This window comes from Paramacrobiotus metropolitanus, unplaced genomic scaffold (assembly GCF_019649055.1).
Source record: "Paramacrobiotus metropolitanus isolate TYO unplaced genomic scaffold, Prichtersi_v1.0 Parri_scaffold0000006, whole genome shotgun sequence".
Lineage (NCBI taxonomy): Eukaryota > Metazoa > Tardigrada > Eutardigrada > Parachela > Macrobiotidae > Paramacrobiotus > Paramacrobiotus metropolitanus.
Window position 1 is genome coordinate 1,053,108 of NW_026570226.1, and position 23,788 is coordinate 1,076,895.

The following is a 23,788-nucleotide window of genomic DNA, read 5'->3' on the forward strand; positions in this document are numbered from 1 at the left end:
GCACATGTAATACGGCTGCAAGCCTAGTCCGATATAAACCAGCTACACACTCTATATATAATATGACCACTGCAATTATCACTCAGATATTATTAAGCCGCAATTTGCCATGGCTATCGATATGAATTTGACAGTTTTTATTGTACTTGATGCCCGGTGTCAATCAGGCGTTTGTGAACAGCAGTCTATAACGTCGGCCATGGAGATGTTTTTCACGATTATATGTCGCCCAGCTGGCAGTTATTGCTGAGTGCTTTAAAAGCATTTGGCTCGTCCGTGGTGTGTGTTATTCACAAGAATGTGATCGAGCCGCACGATTCCATTTCGGAGTTAGGAGTATTAGCGTTATTATATGCCATCTATATCTGGCATCGGTGCCATATGATTGCCGCCATTGGATGTGGGCGGGCAGTAACAAAGCCAATCACCAGCTAGACGAAATAAGCTACTTGTAATCGGCTTAAAACTCCAATTGTCGCAGCTGGAACACACCACCCGTTCGCATGGCGCTACTGCGGGCATCATACAGTAAAATTTGTTAATCCCACTCTAACTGCTAACCATACTAGCGATGCGCAACTTTATTTTAAATAACAATTAATAAAAATTTTGTAATACAATACCGAACACAACTTTAAAGGGGAGCTGCGTAATGCACGATACGGCTCAATTTGCGGTTACCATACACCGCATCAAGCGGCACGAGCGGAAATACGACAATCTTAACGGTTTAGCGGCGTTGATCGTACAGCGGCAGCGATCGCTTACTTAACCGGCGGTCTCCTACACACAGCGCGTACAGTAGTTGGTTTGAATAAACATTGTACAGTAGCGCTTTTATTGGAACTGCTAGCGATGCGGTGGTGTCAGTATACAGACAACCGTGGCTCGCACCCTTATTGGCTCCATGCAAAGCCTTAGCTGAAGCAAATAGGCCAGTACGCGTATTCTTTACAACTTTAAGCACTCCACCCCTATCGTTAGCGATAATGATGCCGTCCAAGTTAATTTAGACTCTTGTGGGCCGAAACTGAAAGAAGGAAGGCATTGACAAACGACTGAATCGCAGATCATACACACGTATATTGCTCAGGATACTTTTCCTTACCCAGGTCATTCTCAACCCCACCGTCAATGATCTTCACTTGACAGTTGTCGATTCCCTTTTCTCCTTTTCTCGTACATATGTGACTGGGTTACTAATCTGTCTTGTGGTCAAATGGCCGTATACACGGATAAAGGTCACTTGAAACATTAATTTTGTGTTAGTGCCAGCCGCACTGCTGTACCATCATGGCCTTCACACCAACATCCTTCCGTGGCCTCCCACCATTTCCCTTTCATAACCAAATGCACATGCAGGCCATGGCCGCGGCGGCGGCGGCCCATGCGGCCAATTCGGGAATGATTCCTACGGTCGCACCCGGCCTTGGTCTTGGTTTGTCCGTACAACAGATCGCCAAAGTGTGTGAAGCGTTGGAGGAGAGTAATGATATTGAACGGCTAGCTCGCTTCCTCTGGACACTGCCATTGTATAACAACGCCAGCCCTCAGGCCATGGAAGTGCGGAAACACGAATCGGTCCTCCGTGCTCAAGCCATTGTTCTCTTTTACAGCGGAGATTACCGGAATCTCTATTATTTGCTGGAGAATCACCGCTTCAGTAAGGAACATCATCAGAAATTGCAGAGTATGTGGATGGAAGCGCATTATCTGGATGCGGAAAAGTTGCGCGGACGACCATTAGGCCCGGTCGATAAATACCGGGTGAGGAAGAAGTATCCGCTGCCGAAAACTATCTGGGACGGCGAACAGAAGACGCACTGTTTTAAGGAGCGGACAAGAAATTTATTACGGGAATGGTATCTACAGGATCCCTATCCTAATCCACAGAAGAAAAAGGAACTGGCCCATGCCACCGGCTTGACACCCACCCAAGTGGGCAACTGGTTTAAGAACCGCAGACAGCGCGACAGAGCGGCCGCAGCCAAAAACAAGTAAGTGATCCCGTTGCACATCCAAACTGCTTCCGCAACCATTACTCGGTAGTGCTACTCGGTTCCTGTTGCTACTCGGTAGTGAAAATTTGACATACAGTTTTAATCAAGTACAGAAATTCTGAAATATAATAACAATTAACAACCCATGTGCTCTTAAGGTAATTTAGTCGGTGCTATAAATTTTTCGTGGTTTTGATTACACTCATTATTGACTGCGAAACAGTTTTATATGGCATTTACGAGTATCATGACAATAAGCACGTATCAAAACAGGGAAACTAAAAAAAACAGGATAATAGAAGAAATTTATTACTGAAGTACCGCAAAATTGTAAATCATGGAAGTATCTGTCAATGTGCTATAAATTTAACATTATGGTGGGTATTAAACTTACATATTCCAAATCAGATGGGTACGTTTTTTAGCAAGAACAAGGTTTTATTGCATGGCTTCAATCAAAACGCAGAACGAAAATACATTATAATCTACAAATGCGTATCTTATTTGCGTTTTTGTAAGATACCCAATATATATTTTCGGTATACAATAGGTAACAGTAAAATTTTAGTTACTTTGGTATGGAGTGCATGGGTGCATTTTTGCAAAGTTATATTTGAGTAAGGGCACAAAACTCTCGATCGGCGACTATAAAGCTCAATACATTTAATCAATGCAGAAAGTGATCTATATGCAGACTGCAGTGGTTAATTTTCGAGCTTATCGAATACGGAGAAAACAAACAAGTAGTCTGTATTTGGCCCGGAACTATTTTCTTTTGCTTGGCATGTTTGTTGCGTGAATATCGTTGAAGAGATCATTTCCGCGATGTCGTTAGTGATGCGGGGATTTTTGATGGGGTCGAGACAAATTGGATCTCGCTAACGTTTACATAGCCCGGAAGCGAGTCACATATAATACGTAGATATATCAACGTTCCCGAAAACTTTACCATGCACAATTCGGGATGAAGATTTCATGGCCCCCGGCATCAACTTTAAGGGTTTATCATGCAAATGTTAGTTGATCTTTTAACGCTATCAAATTAGTAGAGCAGTATAAACATTGTGCGCAATCATTATTTTCTTTTTTGTTCTAGAAAAGTAATGGTAACACTTTCAAACTTTTTTCTTACTTTCAAACTTTTTGTTTCGCAGTTTATTGATACATATAGTATAGCGACAAGGAGATTCACCTAAGCAACGAAAATTATGACGGTTAAACTGCGAATCAGAGCATATTGGATTTTAATATCAATGAACAGAAGAAGTACCTGATCCAGCAGTTCAAGACAGATTTTATACATCAAAGATAGCGCAAACTTGGTGACAATAATACGAACAAGACACGCAAATAGAATATCGGATTCTGACAGAAGTGTTCTCCATTTAGCACTGACGCGATTGCGTCCGCGGCCGTACGAGAGTGAATATGTGATTGTGCACACATCTGCATCAGCAGAACTCTTGTGTAGCAATGTCCTGCGGGCTAATATGACAAGAGGCCAACATTATCATTGGATTTTTGTTGTCTGAAGAGATATAAATTAAATCTCTAATGTAAGCAACGGATTCATCAAATCGTTTGCCCTCAGCTAACCGCGACCGCTGCGTTGGTCGCCGAGCTTGCACATGCGCAGAGCTCATTCTCACTGAAAAGAAAATCATCCATTTAAAAAACCCCTAGGAGACGACATAAACGAGATTAACTGTCTCAATAAACAAATACGTATTATTATGCACTACCGTTTTGCTAGAGTTTGCATATATCCTTTTCCGGCATTGAGCGGTGCTTGCGCGATCAGCTCATGTAATAATGTATATAGAAGTACTCCTACTCATAAAGTCACTCTACGCTCCTTGTGGTTTGGCCGCTTACGTTTTGCGTAATAAGTGCTCGTATATCAGTAATTCAGCATCAACTACCAAGTGCAAGTTATTTGTGCACGTTTTTTAGAAAATGCCGATCATTATAAGCGGTAAATCAATAAAATTTTTTTCTAGATACATGTATATGCAGCATCCTTCCACAAAATCGAAATAAGCGATCAGATTTTCATCTGATATAGATATCCTTTACAGTTATCATTGATTTATTGTGTACGCCCGATTTACCTGAAATTACATATTTAGCATATGCAAGAGAAGTTTTGTGTGGTTTGGTATTTGCCATGGTATTTGAATGGGATGAAATAAGTAGTTATGCACTGTGCTTAACTTAAACTTGATTATAAATGCTGCAAATAGAACGCGGATTGAATGGCAAAAAAATTGTCAAAATGATTTTTGCCAAAAAACTGCATCAAAAATTTATCTCAAGAATGCGAGCAACAGGCCATTGAAAATGGGTGTCGTCTATAGTAAACGGTGGTAAAAGGGTACCTATAGTGTCACATAAAAAACGAAAGAATTGTGAATTTTACGTATTGCAAATCTTGCAAAATAATATATGGACAGTGCCGATGTGTAATAAAATGTACTATTCATTTTAGGTTGCATGGGTCACACATGGATCGCGGCATGTCCGTGTCCTCGGACGCCGACGACTGTAACAGTAAAGATATGGACGACTGGCCGGATGACGACAAGCTCCAGAAGAAATCTCCTTCCCCGCCATCGCCTTCCAACAGTATCCAACTGGCCTCCTCCACACAGCTTCCGCCAATGCATCCCTTAGGCCCGCCACCTTTTCTTTTCAGTCCACATCTATTTGCCAGTCACTGTGCCATAAATCCCGTCAAACCCGACGTTAGCGATATACTATCGACAATGCCGGTGCATAATTCTGAAGTGTCTTCAACATCGGCGCCCAACCATTTCACTCCATATCACCAATCAGAGCATCGACCCGATTCCCCACAGAGTTTCATTTCCACTGCATCGACCCAAAACAATCAGCGCAGCCGCAGTCGATCGCCGGCACCGCAGCCCCTACCAAACACCGGAGATGCACCCGCATCCGATTCAAACAGCACTTGTATCGATTTAAGTATGAATGAGAAAGCTAAATTCCGTTCAGGCCGTCGAATATGATTGCCGGTGACCCCGTGCCATGTGCACCTATTCATCCGGTCGGCAGAAGGAAAGACTAAAGGTCACCGATCAACTGGTTGGCCATATGCAAAAGAGTAGCGCGTGACGACTGAATCAAAGATGATTACGATGCGAAATCCAGGTGCATGTATTACCATTGTTCAGAAAATATATTGGTTGTTTAATTTTAATCTGCATTCAGCTCCATCAATAACATTATATTTGCCGTATAAACTATTATCTGCATTCGGTTAACTGTGGCCTTTTGTTACAATTACGAAGCGCATCGCTGAATAATTATAATGTTACCGACTCATTCATACGGTGGTTGATAGTTACTATTTCTTCCTATCTTCCGTGTACAATGTACTACAACTTATAAAAAGCGTTGCTGCCAGCAGTTGCATTAGTTATTGAATTCACGCATTATATGTACACTTTTAACTGTTGCTATTCTTTTAAGACGATTGAAATGGATGAGATAACTAAACGAATAAACAAACCAGCATTGAATGATGTGTTTAATTATCCGTCCATCGAACTTGTTTGTGACCGCTTAAGGTAACCAGAAGCTAAACAAAACAATCATATCAAGTGTGTATTATTTGGTCGCCGTAATAGGACTTGGTTCGATGAGACGCCTGCCTTGGAAATAAATACCTAATTGCGGCAAAAGATTTATTTCGCTGCTGAATACATGTCAACTAACAATGCCTGACAAGTTTCATTGAAATGTAAGAAAATAATTTCTAGTATGCCATGGCCAATATTCGTAGCTGGCAGCGCTTCTTGTAATAATCGACTACCAGCTGTATGTGCGCAAAATAAAAGAGTGTCTATTCGCGTGCAGCACGATAATCTCATACAGGTTATATTCAGTTCAACAACATATTTTTCCGCTCGATAACATTTTCAAACATAAATAGAAGACTCCTCTTGATTACCAGTGAGAAAATTTACAGATGAAAAGCGGATTACTAGCCCGTGTTATTGATGCGTACTAAGCAACTGCGTACAATATACTACAAGATAGGATTGTCGGATTGTCCCAGCACGGGTTTATCCGGACAGACTATCGTTGAGTGCCAATACGGACCTTGTTGAACTTCTTGATTCCTTTTCGCCATTTTCTTGTTAGTGATCTGACTCATATCAACAAACGTTAGCCACATTCGACTTTTTATAATTATTCGTTACATTGAAATAACCGAGAACATGTAGCAAAAGCTTTTATTTATGTACACGAGTACTCCGTAGGTAACTTGCGCGTTCAGAACAAAAACATATAATGTGTTCTGTTATTTACAGCTAAAAATTCTCAAATCTTGAGCACTGTGCACTCCCACCATAATAATAATTATTTATTTCTTCTGGTCGATTTGTTCAAACTTCTCGTTTCGTATTTTTTTAAATGCTATTGGCATGAAAACAAATCTAATGCAGTAATTGCAAAATACGGGTGAAATTGCTTATCCTGCAAGCATTAAATCTTGGCGTATAATTTATGAACAACCTTATATTCTCATAATTTTTCGCTGACTTTCATAAATTTTAATTTGATTAATGCAGGCATAAAGCGTGCATTCATACAATTGCATATATATTCTTTCCTGCGGATACATAGAATATTTTTCAAGAGTGTGAGTAAGGCTACCATAATGCCGTTAGAGCATACGATATTACAATTAACAGCGTTTTGTTGAAGTGTTTCTCGGGTCTATGTAACGAGATCCACAAGTCGAAATTTTCTTGCACCTGCTACAACACGCTGCGCACGAAATCTCATAGATTTCGCAAGTGTCTGGAAAACATTTGTGAAGATGTTTAATAATAAGAACCGCCTTTATTCAAAAGGAGGAGATTACCTGCTGGTGTGAATATCATCGCTAAAAACGTCACTGGAGAACTGTTCAAATACAATAATCGAGTGCTGGAACAATGGGGCGTATCGGTTATCAAAGTTTTCACATTCCATTGCGTCTATATACCGAAAGGTTAGCTTAACGAAAGTATTTCCATCACTTGACACTGAAGCTGCTAATAAGCGGCGGTGTTCTTTTCTAAAATCTGCTAATGTAATATGCAGATATCTGCGTCAACCAAGATTTTTATACATTTTAAATGATAAAGAACAAAATTTATAAATTGTAACACTGAAGTGCAGGCTGTTACTTCTATCATATTTATGAAAATTGTAGTAGTTTTGTCTTTTATGAAACTGCATTCCCTACACAGTTTAATTTACAGAAGCAAAATCGAAGGACGATAAAGTCGATAATAAGAAAACGATAATAATCTGATAAGAAAATAATGCCGATATGACTCAGCCCCTTCTTTCCGATGCAAAAGAGATAAATTGGGTGAAATCTATCGGGTAATGGTTTTCATGCATGCAGTGTAATGCATGAGTGTGTACATCTTGGGCTATCCAGAACATTTATACTCGTACTGATCGAATAATTGATCCTGCTCCAGCAGACATGTCGATTGCGCATCTAGTTAAGCTTTTAGCTTATATGGGGAACACACAAACTTCCGAACCTCAGTGCCTCACTGATGCTACCCAACAAAATTTACAAACGAAGGCTTCGAAAACCGAATTGTAAGACTTACAAAATTTTAATTTTACATATATGTACTGTCTGGTAGCCACGTTGCATTGCAAACAGAAATTCTTATTGGGTTATCAAGGATTCTGATACGGGCACTTCTGTGTATGTATATGCTGGGTAAAATGTGCACCGTATACAACGCTGCAGTAATGACTGCAGCCATTATGCATGCATCGTCCATATTACGGCCACTCGTTAACACCGCGAATGGTCCATGTTGAATTGTGCTGTCCTTTGAAGACTTGATTTAATTCTCGTTAAGCCTCAATAGAACGATTACCATCTGACACATTTTTGTCAATAAAATTACTTCACGCCTGACTTAATCAAATCCATTGAATCTAATGAAAGTAAACATAGCGGTCTCAGATACATGCAGTCTTTTCTTGAACTCACTTGTAGACGTTGCAGCAGTTAATTGCTAAACACTTTAGCAGGAAAAATGCCGCCATAAACATATATATCACTATATTCTTATCATAATGACTGAGCTGGAATTATTTTTCAGGAAGCTTATATATTAGTTCAGCTTGCTGAATTCTGAACGGTGCTAGCCTATTATGCTACCTGCCACGTTGACGCGTACTGCGCAAGTTATATAGATTCCTTCATATATTTTCATTGAAACAGCAAATCCGCCCAATCGCTTTGCTGGACAATTAATCCTAACTGCCCGGGGTGTCCTTTGTGAACTTGTCCTTAACGCCTTCTACATCCCTACCACTATGAACAGAATGATTTACCAGGTTCATCAAGGCTGGCTTAGGACGATAGACATCCTATTGTTGGAATAGATCACACACAGCAATTCATAAGACGAAGAAAGTGGAATGATAAGAAAAATGAATTGATAGATTATGTCTATAGAGAAAATAGTTGCAATCAATGGGGATTTACTAGCTCACGCTTTGGCTTGCAATACATGTATAGCACAACAAAAACTGCCACGAAAAGAGTGACCGATGTGTACACCGAACCGGTGCGTTATCTTCCACTGCTGCACACCTTCCGACGGCTTGCCGACCATCAACTTTTAGCCTCATTATAATATTTTAAGTTTTAAAATCTTTTGTACATTTTAAATAAAAAAGCGAAAGATTGCCAGTTAAACCGTATAATAAATCCCTGAAAGGCTTTTACAAAAATCAGTGAAATTATTTCTTAGTAACACAGTAATTTGTTGGAGTGTCTACGAGTACTGCACTTCTAGTGCTAGTGCTAGTCTTTCCCGGCATTTTTAAGCAGATAACTATCAACACGATAATAACCTCCGTTAGAAAAATGCCTGAAACTTTCAAACTGGCTGGAAAAGTAGAGAAACAACAATGGATGAACAAGCAATTTAGCGTCTCAGCCGGATGGCATGACATCAATTACCAGATTAACAATTCAACGGCCCAAGGGCTTCCCACATTACACAACGGGAGCCCAGAGCTTTTGTCGTGACAGTGTTCACAGAGTGAAAAGAGGCACGGTTTACAGAATGCGTGATAGAAATGACGCGTCGGCGGCGTCGACGTCTGCCGATATTAAAAACTACGTTGGTATCTGGTATGTAGGTACATATAAATTCTTTTATTCTGAACGACTACTTATTTGCTGCCTATATCCGTCAGGCCTTTTTCGCTCGCGGATCTCCATCCACGCGATATGTGTGATATCTTTTCTTTTGGCCAACGAGACGGGTAGATGCATGTCTAAGCTAGTATACACAAGCCGCACTCTGCTGAGGCCGGCATACAAAAAACACCGACGAAAAACGCTCGTCAGCAACGACTTAAGTGCTTGATGAAAAGAAAGCAATTCAAAAGGGAAAAAACAACATACAATCATGTGAATGCCGATCGATGGAAAGATAATATCACGATCCGTATATAGGCTGCGGCCGTATTTGTCGTCGTGCGGGAGTATTATGACGGTGATCAAGTTGTGCAGCGGCTGGTTCTTTGCACTTTCAACGCTTGGCCGGCATTTCTCAATGCAACAAGCTAGTGTACTCGAGCAACATGATCCCGATGAGGAAGTTGTTGTTGGCAAATCGTTGCTTTGATTGAATTATATCCTAATTGTAGCGTTGCAGCCAGAAAGATCTAAGTTTATTTTTGCTAATATTTTGATTTACCGGCCATCGGCGTATCCACTTTCAAAAATTCAAGAATTTTTTATTCGCTGAAACGCTATGCGTGGGCTTATTACGCTGATGGCATCATATTCTACCGTACGAGTCAAAGTGCAAATGTAACCTTACCATTCTGGTGGCGTATTTAATCGCACCTGAAAAGTCTGCAAAGAGCAAGAGTATTTTATAATAACCGCGTCTTTGTTATTCGCCAGATACCGGTATCTATAAAATCAGCTATACCATGCAGCTCATATTTATATGTTATTATGGAGGGATAGCTATTTTAATAGATGAAAATCAACTTTATTACAAAAACAAACGCGGCTAACCGAATCTTTAATACTAAGCAAATCGATCGCGATGCCATTGCGCTTGCGAAGGTTTACTGTTACCTATTTATAACTTCGATCAGTATAACAATAATTTTTAAAAAGGGGAAATAGTTACTAAAATAAACTAACACTGCTACCACAAATAAAAACCATGCATTTATGTGCGACATCAGTCCGTCTGAAGCCCGGTTCGTTTTTCCTCAAAGTTGTCATGCAGTTAAGAAAGGTGAACGTTGTCTTGTTGTTTGTGACATGCAACGATTTGGTGGTAACTAACAAATTACTTAATTTACTTATTAGTTGTACACTTTCAATTCAACAGCTTCCCTTTTAGCCTGTGTCATACTCAATTTTTTCGTTAGTGATGTAGTTTAGTTGCTTTCAATCTATAATGAAATAATTCTCATGGCCATTAATTTGCTGACGAAAAAAATATTCGGACACATGACTGTACTGCATTACATTAACGATGTATATATGCCGGCAAAAATATAAAACCTTAACTACAGATACATGTACAGCTGTAGCGAAGCGAAATTGACATATAAAACGGTGTGTAATGGGAGGAAATGACAATCCACTAGCGATATGCAGTGCTTAAAGCAAGCCATGCAAACAGAAGCAAGTATTTCCGATGGAATGGGCAAGAGGTCATCATGAATGCTTCATGAATAGTTTGATTCTATGGAAAATTGGCGTTAAAGTAGTTACACAAAGCAAAAGTGTATAAAGACATGATGGACGTGCTATTCGGCGTCCTTTAATGCTGTACTAGAATGCCTAAAAGGGGATCTCCTCCACATTCTAACATCCATCGAGCATACATTCTCATATCGGTTTTGGCGTCGATCCCATATCTACTCCAGCATAATATGCTTCACGAACCGGCATCCTTTAATTGAGTTTGAATTGCTTTGCCTATTGCCCGATCAACTATTCACACGATAGAAGCCCGTAACATAATAAGCGACTTTCTTTTCAAAAGCTAACAAACATCGACTTGCACCCGAACATGCACATCATTACCTCCAATATTATGTATGTACCCCGACCATCTGGATTTCGAAACGTTTACCGTAACTTTAAGGTAGAACTGGTAGATCACATCAAAGGTCTACGGAAAAAGATCACGCTGTCATAAATAAATATTACGCTACAATAAATGGGCATAACTGCGTAATGCTGTACACATTTTTATAGTTAAAGAAAAATTAAAGATGATTCCCAAACTGCATTTAAAGCACAGGCCATAATACGTGAAGCGTTCATGTGCACTCCTGTTGTACCATCTACCAGATGCCGAATTTTACATTAAAATCTGTTTTTCATGATATAGTTTTAATGCGTATTATTTATTCAATTTGCACTTTTTGCAAATTGGTGATAGCTGAAATAAAAAATAGCATGCTTAATGCGAGATACTTTGCAGTTAGCATTTTAATGCAATAATACAATTGCTTGGCATGAAAAGGATTAAGATTGTACTGTATATTCGAAATAACATTGAAAAGTGCACATATAATATAGCGAGAAAGGAGTTAAAAATTCGTATAAGATTCAGTACAAAAATGAATTTATTTCAATGGGACAAAAAAAAGTGTATACTTGTATAGTAGCCTTGTACTATAGATAGTAGGTGATAATAGCCAAACATAAACATGTCATAGCAAGAAGACATCGAGAAGAATCGCAGAAAGGGAAAGATATGAAAATTTGACATGTTAATAATACGCCATTATGGGTGTCAGGAACTGACTGGTGAGTAGCGACTCCTCCCCGGCAATTATGGGCGCATTCAGACGGCAGCAATGAAGCAGAGATCGTCATCACCTGCAAAACCTGCCAGCTATCGCACGACATGCATGCCGCACTGGGCCGCATGTGCATGTCTGAAAATGTAATGGACCATGCTTACAACCTGTCACCATTAAAGACGGGAGGAAAATTGAACCAGCTTTTGATGCTATCCACGGTTATCTTTTGAAATTACACTAATAAGCATATTGAACACGCGCATTAAACCTAAACAGTTGGCTCCGGAGCCCATCTCAATAATTGCCAGCAAGCAATATGTCACGAGCTGGAGGCTGCTAATGACCGGTAAATTTGCGTCTGTCGGCTGACAATTTCCATAACGTGCCAACTTCTGCTAAGTGTTATTGCTGCAATTTTCTAGGCGTGAGAATGGCATTTTTGGTTATCTGTTAAGTGATTGTCCCAATAAAACATCAAATAATATGTATCCAACAACCTACATCATCGTAGAAATAATTATAATCAATTTATATTAATCATATAACTAGGATAAGCTAGGCTATTCATAAAAATAACAAAACCTGGCTCACATACAGATAGTACAAACACGCACTGGTTTTTGCTTAGTTTAGTAAGGTAGAGATAAACATGCCTATTGCAAAGATGATAATTTTATATAAATTTATTCTTGGGACTTGTTTGTGCTTGTACGTTAACCTTGTGCCAATAATCAAGAAATTATAAACATTTTCAGTATTTAGTCATAACGAAATTAATGAAACAGCAAAAGTATCCAGCTACAGATTCTGATTGCGAGTTGCACGTTAATAAATACCGAGCGAATTTCGACCACCGGACCTAAACGGTATAAGTAGTGTCGCATGCTATTATTATGATAAATCGACTTAAACAGTAGGATGCCTGCCATAGTTCACAACGACGATCACCCGACACACCAGCACGGCACATCAGGAGAATGAAATGTGATGCCGGAATTTGTGGCGTTTGTTGCAACAGCCCACCAATCGACAAGATTCAGACGCACATCGCGATCGAACGCTGGACGGAATTTCTGGCACGCGTAATTTCAGAAGGGTTTACCGGAGATGCTTGACGGGGTGTTTATGGTGAGGCGTCTGATGCATACACAACGCCGGTCGCATCAACACTCCGGGAATCTGGCCCTTTACGATACAGAGATGCTCGTATTACACTATGGAGAAAATCGTGGTTAAGGGATTGGCCGAAATAATGAGCATGACAATGGGCGTCAGATATTATCGACGCTGAGCTGATGCTTTTGATATCCCATCCCAAAACGTTAAACTCATAATTAATACGTCCATGTCGGCTATGAGATTAACGGATAATTATAGACCAGGGATGGCTTATTCATTCTGACCCACGCTATATTCGGACGAGGCGAATAAAATCTATAATTTTAAGCAAGGCGCAGACGTACCCTTTACATATCAGTGTTGTCTGGCTGGCTGCATGCGTTAAAAGGGTTTAATAATATTGCCAGTTCTGATCGCAAAATTTTCCAATTCTGTTTTTCGTTATGTACACCAGCGTTTCTATCAGCACGTATAATTTTGTTTACACCTATGAGCTTGTATTACAATTTAACGAAAATTTTCTTCAACCTGATGCAGCAAAACTAAAATAGCCCTCAATCGGGAATAAAGCAGACATTTGTATATGGAAGATTAGTTTATAATATGCCAGTGACATATGATTCTGGCGCAGAATGCACCTGCATGGCTCAGTCAACAATCTGGAAAGCTGTTGAGTTACTCGCAATACATGGCTTCATTGAAAAAGAAATATGGTAAGCCGGTAAAAGCGGGGGTTACTACAGTGACACTCGTCGACATCAACTGACCGGTGCCCTTCAAACAACATGTATACCAATACTGAGTTGTGCCGCGCCGATACTAACAATACACTGTCCTATACGATTGGAAACCAAGTGGTCAATTTGCAAACATCTTGGACGACTCAAATGACGCAGTGTCAATAGTTTAATAGCCCAAATATAGAGCGAGTTTGTTCTGTAGCGGAAAAGCAGCCGATTTGTAAAGCCGCTTTTGTTGGTTGCCGGAAAGTAGCGGGCAATACAAGCTGTATATATGTTGTGCCACGGCACTGCATTATACCCCACCTGGCACATATCCGTTGTGAGCTGTCGCGCATCCTAAAATACTAACAATGCGGCTATTTTCCCAAATGTTTTCCTTAAGCGCTTGGCGGTGGCTTTAATTAAAAATTCGATGGGAATTTACTATTTCTACGTATACCAGGAAACATATTGAAATACGAACATCTGTATTGTTATTGCCCCGTTAACGCATACCTTTTTATTCTTGATTAAAATGTTGGTCGTAATCTGATCGACGTTGCCCTATGCTGCAGAAAAACTTTTTATTTATCAAATACTAAAAATAATACGTGAAATTTTGACAGCCATCGTCTCTTTTCGTACAGAATTATATTGGGTATTGCTTAGTACGCAGATGTGTATGTCCGACTATTATAACAACGAATTAAGTAAGTAGTTTTCGTTGTTACTATTGTAACAACGAATTAAGTTATTTAGTTTATCGATTTTTATCATGTTGTTTTTCAATTCGTTCGTATGTAAGAACAATAGATGCATGTGGTAGAAACCGAGGAAGAAACTGTGTACAATAATATGTGCGAAAATCTGATACAACAGACACGGAACACAGTCAACAGGAAAAGATTATGACGGATCTAATTACATTTCCAACGCCTATCCATTTCCCCACTGTATGAATCACACTAGGTATTGTTTTGTTAAATTCTTAAGGATAATCCGGACCTAATTAAGTGAGAGTGTGTAAACCGTGCAGCGGTCGATACAGTTCATGGACCGTCCTGCTCAATTAACTCCCTGCTAGTCAAGCTTCTGTTTTGTTTCAATTAGAAACATGTTCTTAATATCCCATTACACGCCAAAATGAACGACCACATTGTCTCAATGGCCAACAATTAACCATTCTATTACCGCGTCCAAGACGAAAATGAGCAACTTCATTTTCTCACACATGCGATCGCGGTCGGCATTCAACTGAACGTGTTCGCAGTTTACTTTGGTCTTTGAAACGTGTCCTTCGGTGATCGCAAAGAAAAACAGTGCGGATGGACTGTTTCGTCTACATGTACGAGTAATTATGTACTTTTCCTGCTTCTGCCTCTTGTACTTTCAGTTTAGAGTAATATGGGTCTCAAGTAATATTTGCTAGTGCTGCTTTTTTATTACTGCATCTTGATCTTGCAAAGAAAAATTAAATTTTATGTTTTTTTTTATTGCTGTACGTTCTGCATAAAATGAAATTATTTAAAGGCATAATCGACGTATGCGTGGACAGCTATCCCAAACTATCAAAATGATGCAGTGTATATAACTGCGAACTGCGTACCTACCACGCTACAAGTAGAGCACACATTCGCGTGTACACTTTGTGTTAAAAATAACTGGAAAAACAAAATTACCAACTACGGCTTCTACAGAGGTATTCGTAATAAATTGTTACATGAATATGAATATCTGTATAATATATTATATCTGTACACCTGTGACCGGAGTATAGCGCTTGGACTAATTTAACTGATGAAGTTTATCTACGAAGTATATACATAAATTTGAAATTTTCTCATTTTGGTTGTGTAGTTAATTATTGATTTATCGTCACCATTTTTATACGTCTGTCAAAACCAAATTAAAGGATGCACTAAATGTTAAACAAGAACAGGACTTTTTCGTGTATTGTTTCCGTTAGTCGTTGACGATTGCACTATTTTAAGAAGTGATTGACCTTTTCAGCAACAAAATTCGGTTCTTCCAACCGATTTTGTTCATGGCCATTGAAAAATTTGACCATTGTCGGTATGCTTTTGATATTGGCATTGGTCCGGAAAGGATTTCCGGGATTGTACCAAGCATCTCGATTTCCGACTGCTACACGGATGACTTCCAGTTCTCCTGAGGTCGCTTTAAGGGCGTCTCGTACTACGGGCTCCGCAAATTCACTATCCAGACACCAACTGCTTTTCGTCAAGGGATCGACGCTGCCGTAAAAGTACGCTATCACCGTCGATGAACGACCTTTAACTTCCTGCAGCGCGGTGTTGTATTCGCTCCATGTTGATACGTCATGAATTCTTGCTGCAGAACGCACAGCGGTGGATATCCAACGATTAAACATAGAGTGGGGATCCAGTTCAAGCTGGTAGATAGAAAAAGACGATAGTTGCTATTAATTATTTTGCTGGTGTGGAAGTCGTAAATCCTGATGTAATTCCAAGACAGTTCTACTGGTTTAGGGATTGTGTAATAAGAAATAACGTGATCCACTGATCATATAGCAGCCGGGAGCCCACTTGCTGCATCATATTATCTGTAGATAACAGAGGATAATTTGCTTTTCGTCGCGCATATGCATGCAAGCGGCGACCTTAAGTTCTACATGAAGTCTTTAATACTTGTACACCACCATGATAGTCAAACGTTTTTCTCGATAATCCAGTTGCGAACATTGTCACATTAATTCTTAAATTTATAAATTCTAATGCTCTAAAAATGATAATTGATCACAGGTTTTGAAGGTGTTCCCACTTTCCAGCCCTCGTGAAAAACTGTAAATTTGTAACCAAATTTTGTATTTTCTAAGTACGAGTATATACTGATATGGTTATACCATTTATACGTAACGCAAGTCGTAATAAAATTAATATTATCCATCAACCAACACTGCCAAATTACACTTTAGACACTGTCATCTGAATCATGGGATATGAAATTCCAGAAAATGTATGGTCCAGAGTCTCCAGACTCAAGTGTCAACCAATCTCACTTTTATAGTTTTTTTATAGTTCTTTACTGTATTTATTAAGTACTTTGTATTTTTACTGTATTATAGTACTTAATTTACAGTGATTGCTGTACTGTGCTAAAACGGAAAACCATAAAAAACCAGGCAACAAGGATTTAGTCAGACTCAACTTCAAGTGAATTCCAGGTACTGTAAATACATTTTTTAATCGTTACTTACGATTTACCTAAGACTACAAAACATGACTGAAAACTTCCAAGTGGAACTTAATAGTAGTATTAGTTACTACTGCTGTGGAAAAATCGGAATCGGACGGCGTCACAGCACTTTTTCGATATATTTTATTCCTATAAATTACAATTATATCAGAATGTATTACGAAATCCACTGATAATGACATAACGTACCCGTATGGTCGTTTGAGTGGGCCACTATGGTAAGTCAATGAAAGATGGTCGTTTGAGTGGGCCACCCTAAATATTTTTTTCCCGAAACCGATTTTCTTCCGGTTTTCTTCTTTATCTGACCAGGCAAGACTTACCCTTCACAGAGTACTTGAAATTTTAAAAAAAGGTTGAACCGTTCTTTTGCAATTGCGACGTAAAAAAATCAGCGACGAAAGCGCTTTAGCCACGCCACCGAAGCCACTGCACTACACCAAGAAAAATGTAGCCACTGCCACACATGTGCGGCTGTTGTGAACGACACATGTGCACAATGTCGTAACGCTTTAGTTCAACTTACAAAGACCAACTTTGAAGAAGTAAAGGCTTAAATTTAAAATAAAATAAATCTAACTGCATTGCTCAGCAGCACATCAGCGGTCGTGATTGCATTTTCCTTAGTGTAGTCCTTGATGTGCTGCTGAGCAATGCAGTTAAGATTTATTTTATTTTAAATTTAAGCCTTTACTTCTTCAAAGTTGGTCTTTGTAAGTTGAACTAAAGCGTTACGACATTGTGCACATGTGTCGTTCACAACAGCCGCACATGTGTGGCAGTGGCTACATTTTTCTTGGTGTAGTGCAGTGGCTTCGGTGGCGTGGCTAAAGCGCTTTCGTCGCTGATTTTTTTACGTCGCAATTGCAAAAGAACGGTTCAACCTTTTTTTAAAATTTCAAGTACTCTGTGAAGGGTAAGTCTTGCCTGGTCAGATAAAGAAGAAAACCGGAAGAAAATCGGTTTCGGGAAAAAAATATTTAGGGTGGCCCACTCAAACGACCATCTTTCATTGACTTACCATAGTGGCCCACTCAAACGACCATACGGGTAGTGCATGACTGATGACTGCGTCGAAGATTTAATAGACAGTATTGTCAGGAAGAAACACCAGTATTGTCAGGAAGAAACATTCTAATTCCACGTTAAAAAAGTAAAAAATTTCCTTTAAAGAACAGTCAGCGGATATTCCAAGAACAAAAAAATAGTATCACGTTCATAGTTCATTTATCAACCTAGCGTAAATAGAAAATCATAATATGGAAACAAAAATTATATCGTTACAGTCGGTTATACTGAAAGGTTAAGGCGCTATTAAAAAATTAAAATGAATCACACAGTAAGAAAAACAGTAAAAAACGATCAAACTATGAACGACGGCAACGGCATCGAATCAATATTTCACGTAAATTATAAATACTTCAGCTTCGTAGAAAACTGTTAACCTTCTCCGGAGCAGCGCAGTCCAGTTCCTCCAGTCTCCCAGCCTCTTCGCCATTCTCCAGCTTGATTAACGTGGGAATGCATTTAACTTTGGCTTTCAGTCTGTACACGTTGTCCGGGGTCTTCCAAGCAGCCCTCTCTCCGACGGCCACGCGAACTATCTCCAGGTCCTGGGGCGCATTTTTGAATGCTTCTTTAATGACTGGATCAGCTAGTACGCAATCCGGACACCAGCTCTTCTTCGTCGCCGGATCCTCATTGCCGTAGAAGTACGCGAAAATTTTAGGACTCCGCACTTGGACTTCTTCAATGGCTGCGGAATATTCGGGGTAGTCAGATACGTTATGAATTTTCGCCATTCTTATCTTTAAACCAGTGACTTTGTCTAATGCGCATAACAGAATCTGCAAGTAAGGTCGAGAGGAAGTTAACATACCAAAGATGTAATACCGTTACGACTTACGTGACGCCTTCTGTACGAGCTGTAAATAATTCACAGGTGTCAAGTGTAAAGACAGTAAAGTAAAAAAATGTTTTCTTAAAACTTGCCAGAACAGTCAGTGCAAGCACGGTACGATGTCCAGACTCCAAAGTTCCAAACGAGAAAATTTTTTATAAAAGACTGCTTCCCCGTGGTGGCTGCAACCACCACGTAATAATTCTCAAGTAAACTCGATCTCATGTCATTTTCTTATTGTTCCTTCAGCCTTGAAATCAATAAAGTTTTTCCTTCAATTTCAAAATGATGTTTGAAATTCTCACTACAGTCGCAAACGACAGCAGACTTTTCGGAATTTAGCCTGATTATTACCAAATTTGCTCGTAACAACTACGAAGTGCTTAACGGTTCAGCCGGATTCATGCGCTTTTGGCCTTTTTCGAAAGGTTACTTACTTTATTATACATACCTGCTACCAAAACATTAAATTTGTACAAAGGTGAGACCAGAAGGTCAATAATATTGCCGGCCAAATCTTTAGGCACTACAGCACTCTAATTCTTTTACTGACAAATGCTAAAATTTAAGATGTGAATCATGAGGTTGCATTTGTATTTTAGATGTACTACGTACATAAACGCATAATATTATATGCTGGTGGGATACAATATTACTGTATGTATCTGCCACCGCATTTCTGTTGCACATTCTCTACCAAAAACTCTTAACATTTCAAACATGCAGCAAAAAAAATCTTACTGCTTCATCGCCAATAGCAGTGCTGAATGTGCCACCATCTGTAGTCTGTACACACAAAAGGTATTGCTGAAAAGTCAAATGTAATTCTGAAGGTCTGAATTTTTTCCTTAATTTTTCTTGGGTGTTTCTACTGGCATAACAGTAGGAACATCTCCTTCGATGACAAAGTCTTTCGGATAGGAAAATAAACGTGGAAAATTGTTCCTTTCTTCTTCGGAATATTCATGCAGTTTCTTTGGTACGAACTGTATTTGCCGTATTTGTGCAGAAACATTCTTCATGATATGCTCCGGTACGTCCTAAAAAACAATCATTGCAACAAATACTGCCGTGTAACTCTAAGGCTCACTTTATGATTTACTAGTAAATGTAAGAACCGACGGCCAGTTCATCTGCTTGAATATCTCACCAGTTCCGGATAAACATGCAATCGGGCCATATATTCATCTCTCAATCTGTTCCCCTTAATTTTTCTTCGAAGATTACGCCGAAACATTTCCGTGGGATTCTCCTGATGGAGTTTCCAAGCCGGTGTCCATACCGCTCCTCCAGGATATCTATCCAAAATCAAAAGCTATGAGACAGTCGAAATTTCAGCTACATCATTACAATGTGGCTTTTTCCGTTTTCGCTGGAGTAATTACTAATGCATTTATACAACACTGGCAATAAAAGCAAGCATTCGCTGGTCCTCAGCTTCCAATAGTGAATATTAAACTCATCATAATTATTTTGCTTATAATTTTGATTAAGCTTATCATAATTGGAAATTGATCAATTTTAATTATGATCAGCATAATCAAAATTCAACAATTTTAATTAAACTGGAGTAGCCTTCCAAAAGTCCCAGTCTGTGGTCCAGTGCTAATGCATATATATTTCAGATGAACGAAGGTCTTCCACAAAAAACCGTACAAATGCGCTCAAATAATTATCGAAGAACCGCGGCGCGTACCCAGTATGGTGATAATATTCCACTCGTTCCCACAGATCGTGCTCCATAGTGATGTGCTTGGCGTTCACGACGACCACATGGTCTCCGTGGTCACCTGAGAAAAAATATCTCAAACCAGTCTTCCCTTAAATCGCAAGAGCCAATTAGCCAAAATATTCACCGAGCGCGACATAATACGGCTTGTGTTTTCCTTGGAGATAAGGCCGAACTTGAAGTGCGGACCGAAATACGTCTTGTCCGTATGCATCATACAGCCACCATTGCCGCGCCATCACTCCCCATTGCTAAACAGTGCAACGCAGAAGACATACATTTTCTAAACCACTATTGCAGTTGGACTGGCTTCGCGAAGCATCTGCAAAGGATTCCATACCTGGACTCTCTTGAATATATTTTTTGGCACTTCGATGTTGTACAAGGTGGTCACCATACCCATACTGTTAACACTCATTTTCGCAGTTTATGATTTATACGTAATGTACTGCAAAATAAAAATTAAGCAGCGTCCGCCGTTAGGACAAGTAATCAAAACAGAAGAATATGATGTCCGCGATTTTAGCAAATAGAGTATAGACCCTTCATAAACAGAAACTGAAACGAGACGCTCAGAAGCAAAATAAATCAAGTTCCTAACCATAAGAGTCATAAGACTATAAGAGTGCTCGTTTGACGTACTTGTACGCGTGTTAGTAATAACACGCGTACGTTTGACTTTTGGTCAAAAACTTGGAAAAATGCAAAGCTGTTGTGGCCCAGCTGCTGCAGGCGGTTGGTGTGTACGCAGATTCCGTTCGCGTACGTCGCAGTGTCGCACAGTAAAAATATGTAAACTGTCAAGTGTCAAGCATTATAATGGTAAAAGTATCTATAGTTTTTTCGTGCTACATAAAATTTTAATTTTAGTTGTATGTTCTGACGATGCAAAACAGTCACAAGTTTTCTGTAAAGTGACAGATTTTCTCTGACTGAACAGCCTCAGCCGACAACGGAAATAGGCGCTTATGTATACGGAACATTTCATCTAAATTACCATTTCCTCTAAAATTAATAATTATAACATTACCTCTGCAATTAATTATGAATAAAACAATATAGTTTAGCCACCGGTACCGGACAGCATTCACATCAGGAGAAGGTAAAACAGGAAGTTACAATGCATGGGACCGGTGACCTTAGTTCGACTATTCCAGCGAAACACATCGCCTGCAGTTTATTGAATTCAGGAAAACAATATCACAATTCATAACATATCAGTAAGGATGGAGCTGAGCTATACCATCAGAATCCAGACATATGTAGGAATCTCGGCCAACAGAAACATCCGAGCACTTTTCCTCCATTGGTGTCCAAATACCATCGACACGTTTCCTAACGGTCATGTTGTCGCCGACCACAACGACCACGTCTGCATTGTAGATGCCAAACCGTCTGCCGTTTATTTCATACGGTACATATTTCCTGTTGCCGAAGTCCCACCGCCAGATGATGTGGTTAGAATCCGCATAGAGCAGTGATCCATCTATTCCCAGACCGACCATACTAACGTTTTTGGCACTTTCGTCCCGCAACCATTGATGATCCAGCCAGCGGTACAAATCTCCTGTTGCTGTTGCCGCTTCGTCATAACTGCGAACTGCAACGAAGGTTGCGGCGGCGCCAGTTGGTAGATCCGGCAGCTGTTGACATTAAAAAGTCAGTCAGTGCTGATAACACTTAAGATTCGAATAAAATTAGAAAGCGTCAAGTTAAAGATATTAAAAAAATTAAAAAATCCACTTTAGAACGCATATACACTAGTTGATATTAAATTAATAATTAACCACTCAAACGCTTTGTCTAGTTGAGTCTAGACATCTAAGACAGTACGACTATATTATTATAATAATAAGAATAGTTATTACCGGCTCAGATTCTTTTGCGCCGCGAATTCGCCGAATTTGACCATTCTGCTGAATGTACCATACACTTCCATCAAATCCCTGAGAAAAATGGCGAACATTTTCGGCAACGACAACGTCATTCCGGGTAAACAGACCGGTTATTTCGACGCGCCGGAGTTCATTATCGGCGTTAATATAGTGAAATGTTCCCGGTAGTTCGCAAGAATTGATGGTTCTGGCGTCGGAAGCGTATACAACGTTCCATCGGAAAATAAAATCCTGTGCTGATTTAGAGCGGCTTGCAGTTTCGTCAGTGTAGTTGACGAATGCGCCAGATGACGCAGTGACGGCTGTGTCGTTTTTTGGATAGCGATTTCCGTCGTCCAGAAGCAGCGAATCGTTGATGGTGTCTGTGTCGGTTGGTGGAGTCAATTTCTTGCTTGCCTTAGCACTTTTGTTATATTGCATCTGCTCGTCGAACGGAGATTGTTCGAATAGGTTACCGGTAATATTGCTCGAAATATTAGCAACGATCAGTGACGCGCTTGTTTCCACGACATCGCTGGTATTAGAAGGGAGTGGCATGTTCAGTAAACTGAAAACTGGTTTCATATTCTCCCGAGTGCTCGATGGTGCAGTGGCTGGTTCGATGCTGGATGTGTGGTGGTCACTTCCTAATGTGCTGGGTTGACCGCTGAATGCCTGGTCGTTTGGTATCGATACTCTGGTCACACCCATACGCGCTGATGTTGCTGGCCACCAGTTCGGCGCATCGGTAGTCGGCAAAATAGGTTTTGGAATGTTAAGATTAAAATCTGGACTTGGACGGGAATTTACATAAACCGGTTGGCTTATAAACCCTTGAGAATAAGAGTGGTCCGGTTCGTATGAACTACCCGAATACTTAGACCACATATAAGCCAGTCCTCCTGAAACGTCCCATACATACTCGTATAAATGATTACTTATCTTAAGCTCTTGCTACCAAAAAGTACTGCAGCTGTATTACATAATATTTAACGTAAACATACAGATACTCAGTATATTGTCATATGTTGTTTTTGCACTTATTGCGTTGTTGCTGATTAGTGTTGCTGATTTGCACATGAAACCACCTACCTAACCCAAGCAGCGCTCCCCAGAATAAAGGACCCATTGCGTTAATTAAGAAAACCGGTATTTATTTTCACGCAAGTCGATTGCAACACTGATTTTGGGAAAAATGCTACGTTAACGTCATAGACATGATACGGTATATGATATTTATAGTATCTGCGACACGGATTTGCAGGTGACACCGGAAGCAAAAGTATGAAACCCGTTTTGGCAATATCCGGCGTTCGCGGTTATCCGGGTTAACCAAACGGTAAGTTACCAACCGAATG

General features: G+C 39.8%; 4 protein-coding genes across 5 annotated transcripts; 1 reads left to right on the top strand and 3 right to left on the bottom strand.

Annotated features, from left to right (window-relative positions):
• Window positions 1-910: 910 nt before the first annotated feature.
• LOC129581640 (homeobox protein SIX3-like) lies at window positions 911-5,513 on the top strand. Its single transcript, XM_055472839.1, has 2 exons — window positions 911-1,997; window positions 4,489-5,513. Exons 1-2 carry the CDS (start codon window positions 1,294-1,296, stop codon window positions 5,027-5,029), a joined length of 1,245 nt encoding a protein of 414 aa, XP_055328814.1. The 5' UTR covers window positions 911-1,293; the 3' UTR covers window positions 5,030-5,513.
• A 12,481-nt stretch (window positions 5,514-17,994) lies between these two features.
• Window positions 17,995-18,974, bottom strand: LOC129581900 (thioredoxin domain-containing protein 17-like). 2 transcript variants are annotated; one of them, XM_055473185.1, is made up of 2 exons: window positions 18,834-18,974; window positions 17,995-18,774 (listed from the first exon to the last, which is right to left on the bottom strand). In XM_055473185.1, exon 2 carries the CDS (start codon window positions 18,727-18,729, stop codon window positions 18,349-18,351), a length of 381 nt encoding a protein of 126 aa, XP_055329160.1. In that variant the 5' UTR covers window positions 18,730-18,774; window positions 18,834-18,974; the 3' UTR covers window positions 17,995-18,348. The 2 variants fall into 2 exon arrangements, with proteins under 2 accessions (XP_055329160.1, XP_055329161.1); XM_055473186.1 differs by having other exon boundaries at window positions 17,995-18,755; window positions 18,834-18,957.
• A 323-nt stretch (window positions 18,975-19,297) lies between these two features.
• Window positions 19,298-21,167, bottom strand: LOC129581899 (39S ribosomal protein L13, mitochondrial-like). Its single transcript, XM_055473184.1, has 5 exons — window positions 20,897-21,167; window positions 20,684-20,807; window positions 20,524-20,617; window positions 19,978-20,125; window positions 19,298-19,867 (listed from the first exon to the last, which is right to left on the bottom strand). Exons 1-5 carry the CDS (start codon window positions 20,972-20,974, stop codon window positions 19,676-19,678), a joined length of 636 nt encoding a protein of 211 aa, XP_055329159.1. The 5' UTR covers window positions 20,975-21,167; the 3' UTR covers window positions 19,298-19,675.
• A 289-nt stretch (window positions 21,168-21,456) lies between these two features.
• Window positions 21,457-23,645, bottom strand: LOC129581807 (uncharacterized). The gene is made up of 3 exons (XM_055473062.1): window positions 23,523-23,645; window positions 22,425-23,332; window positions 21,457-22,199 (listed from the first exon to the last, which is right to left on the bottom strand). The coding sequence occupies exons 1-3, from the start codon at window positions 23,557-23,559 to the stop codon at window positions 21,774-21,776; spliced, it is 1,371 nt and encodes a 456-aa protein (XP_055329037.1). The 5' UTR covers window positions 23,560-23,645; the 3' UTR covers window positions 21,457-21,773.
• Between the last annotated feature and the right edge of the window lie 143 nt (window positions 23,646-23,788).

Excerpts from the sequence above, each read along its gene's own strand:
- LOC129581900 (XM_055473185.1), bottom strand. The coding sequence starts at position 18,729 with ATGGCGAAAATTCATAACGTATCTGACTACCCCGAATATTCCGCAGCC.
- LOC129581807 (XM_055473062.1), bottom strand. The coding sequence starts at position 23,559 with ATGGGTCCTTTATTCTGGGGAGCGCTGCTTGGGTTAG. Across the intron at positions 23,333-23,522 it reads GGGAGCGCTGCTTGGGTTAG|GAGGACTGGCTTATATGTGG; the intron begins GTAGGTGGTTTC and ends GGGACGTTTCAG. Across the intron at positions 22,200-22,424 it reads GCGCAAAAGAATCTGAGCCG|CTGCCGGATCTACCAACTGG; the intron begins GTAATAACTATT and ends TAATGTCAACAG.
- LOC129581640 (XM_055472839.1), top strand. The coding sequence starts at position 1,294 with ATGGCCTTCACACCAACATCCTTCCGTGGCCTCCCACCATTTCCCTTT. Across the intron at positions 1,998-4,488 it reads GCGGCCGCAGCCAAAAACAA|GTTGCATGGGTCACACATGG; the intron begins GTAAGTGATCCC and ends TATTCATTTTAG.
- LOC129581899 (XM_055473184.1), bottom strand. The coding sequence starts at position 20,974 with ATGAGTGTTAACAGTATGGGTATGGTGACCACCTTGTACAACATCGAA. Across the intron at positions 20,808-20,896 it reads ATATATTCAAGAGAGTCCAG|CAATGGGGAGTGATGGCGCG; the intron begins GTATGGAATCCT and ends TGCACTGTTTAG. Across the intron at positions 19,868-19,977 it reads TGCATGTTTATCCGGAACTG|GACGTACCGGAGCATATCAT; the intron begins GTGAGATATTCA and ends ATTGTTTTTTAG.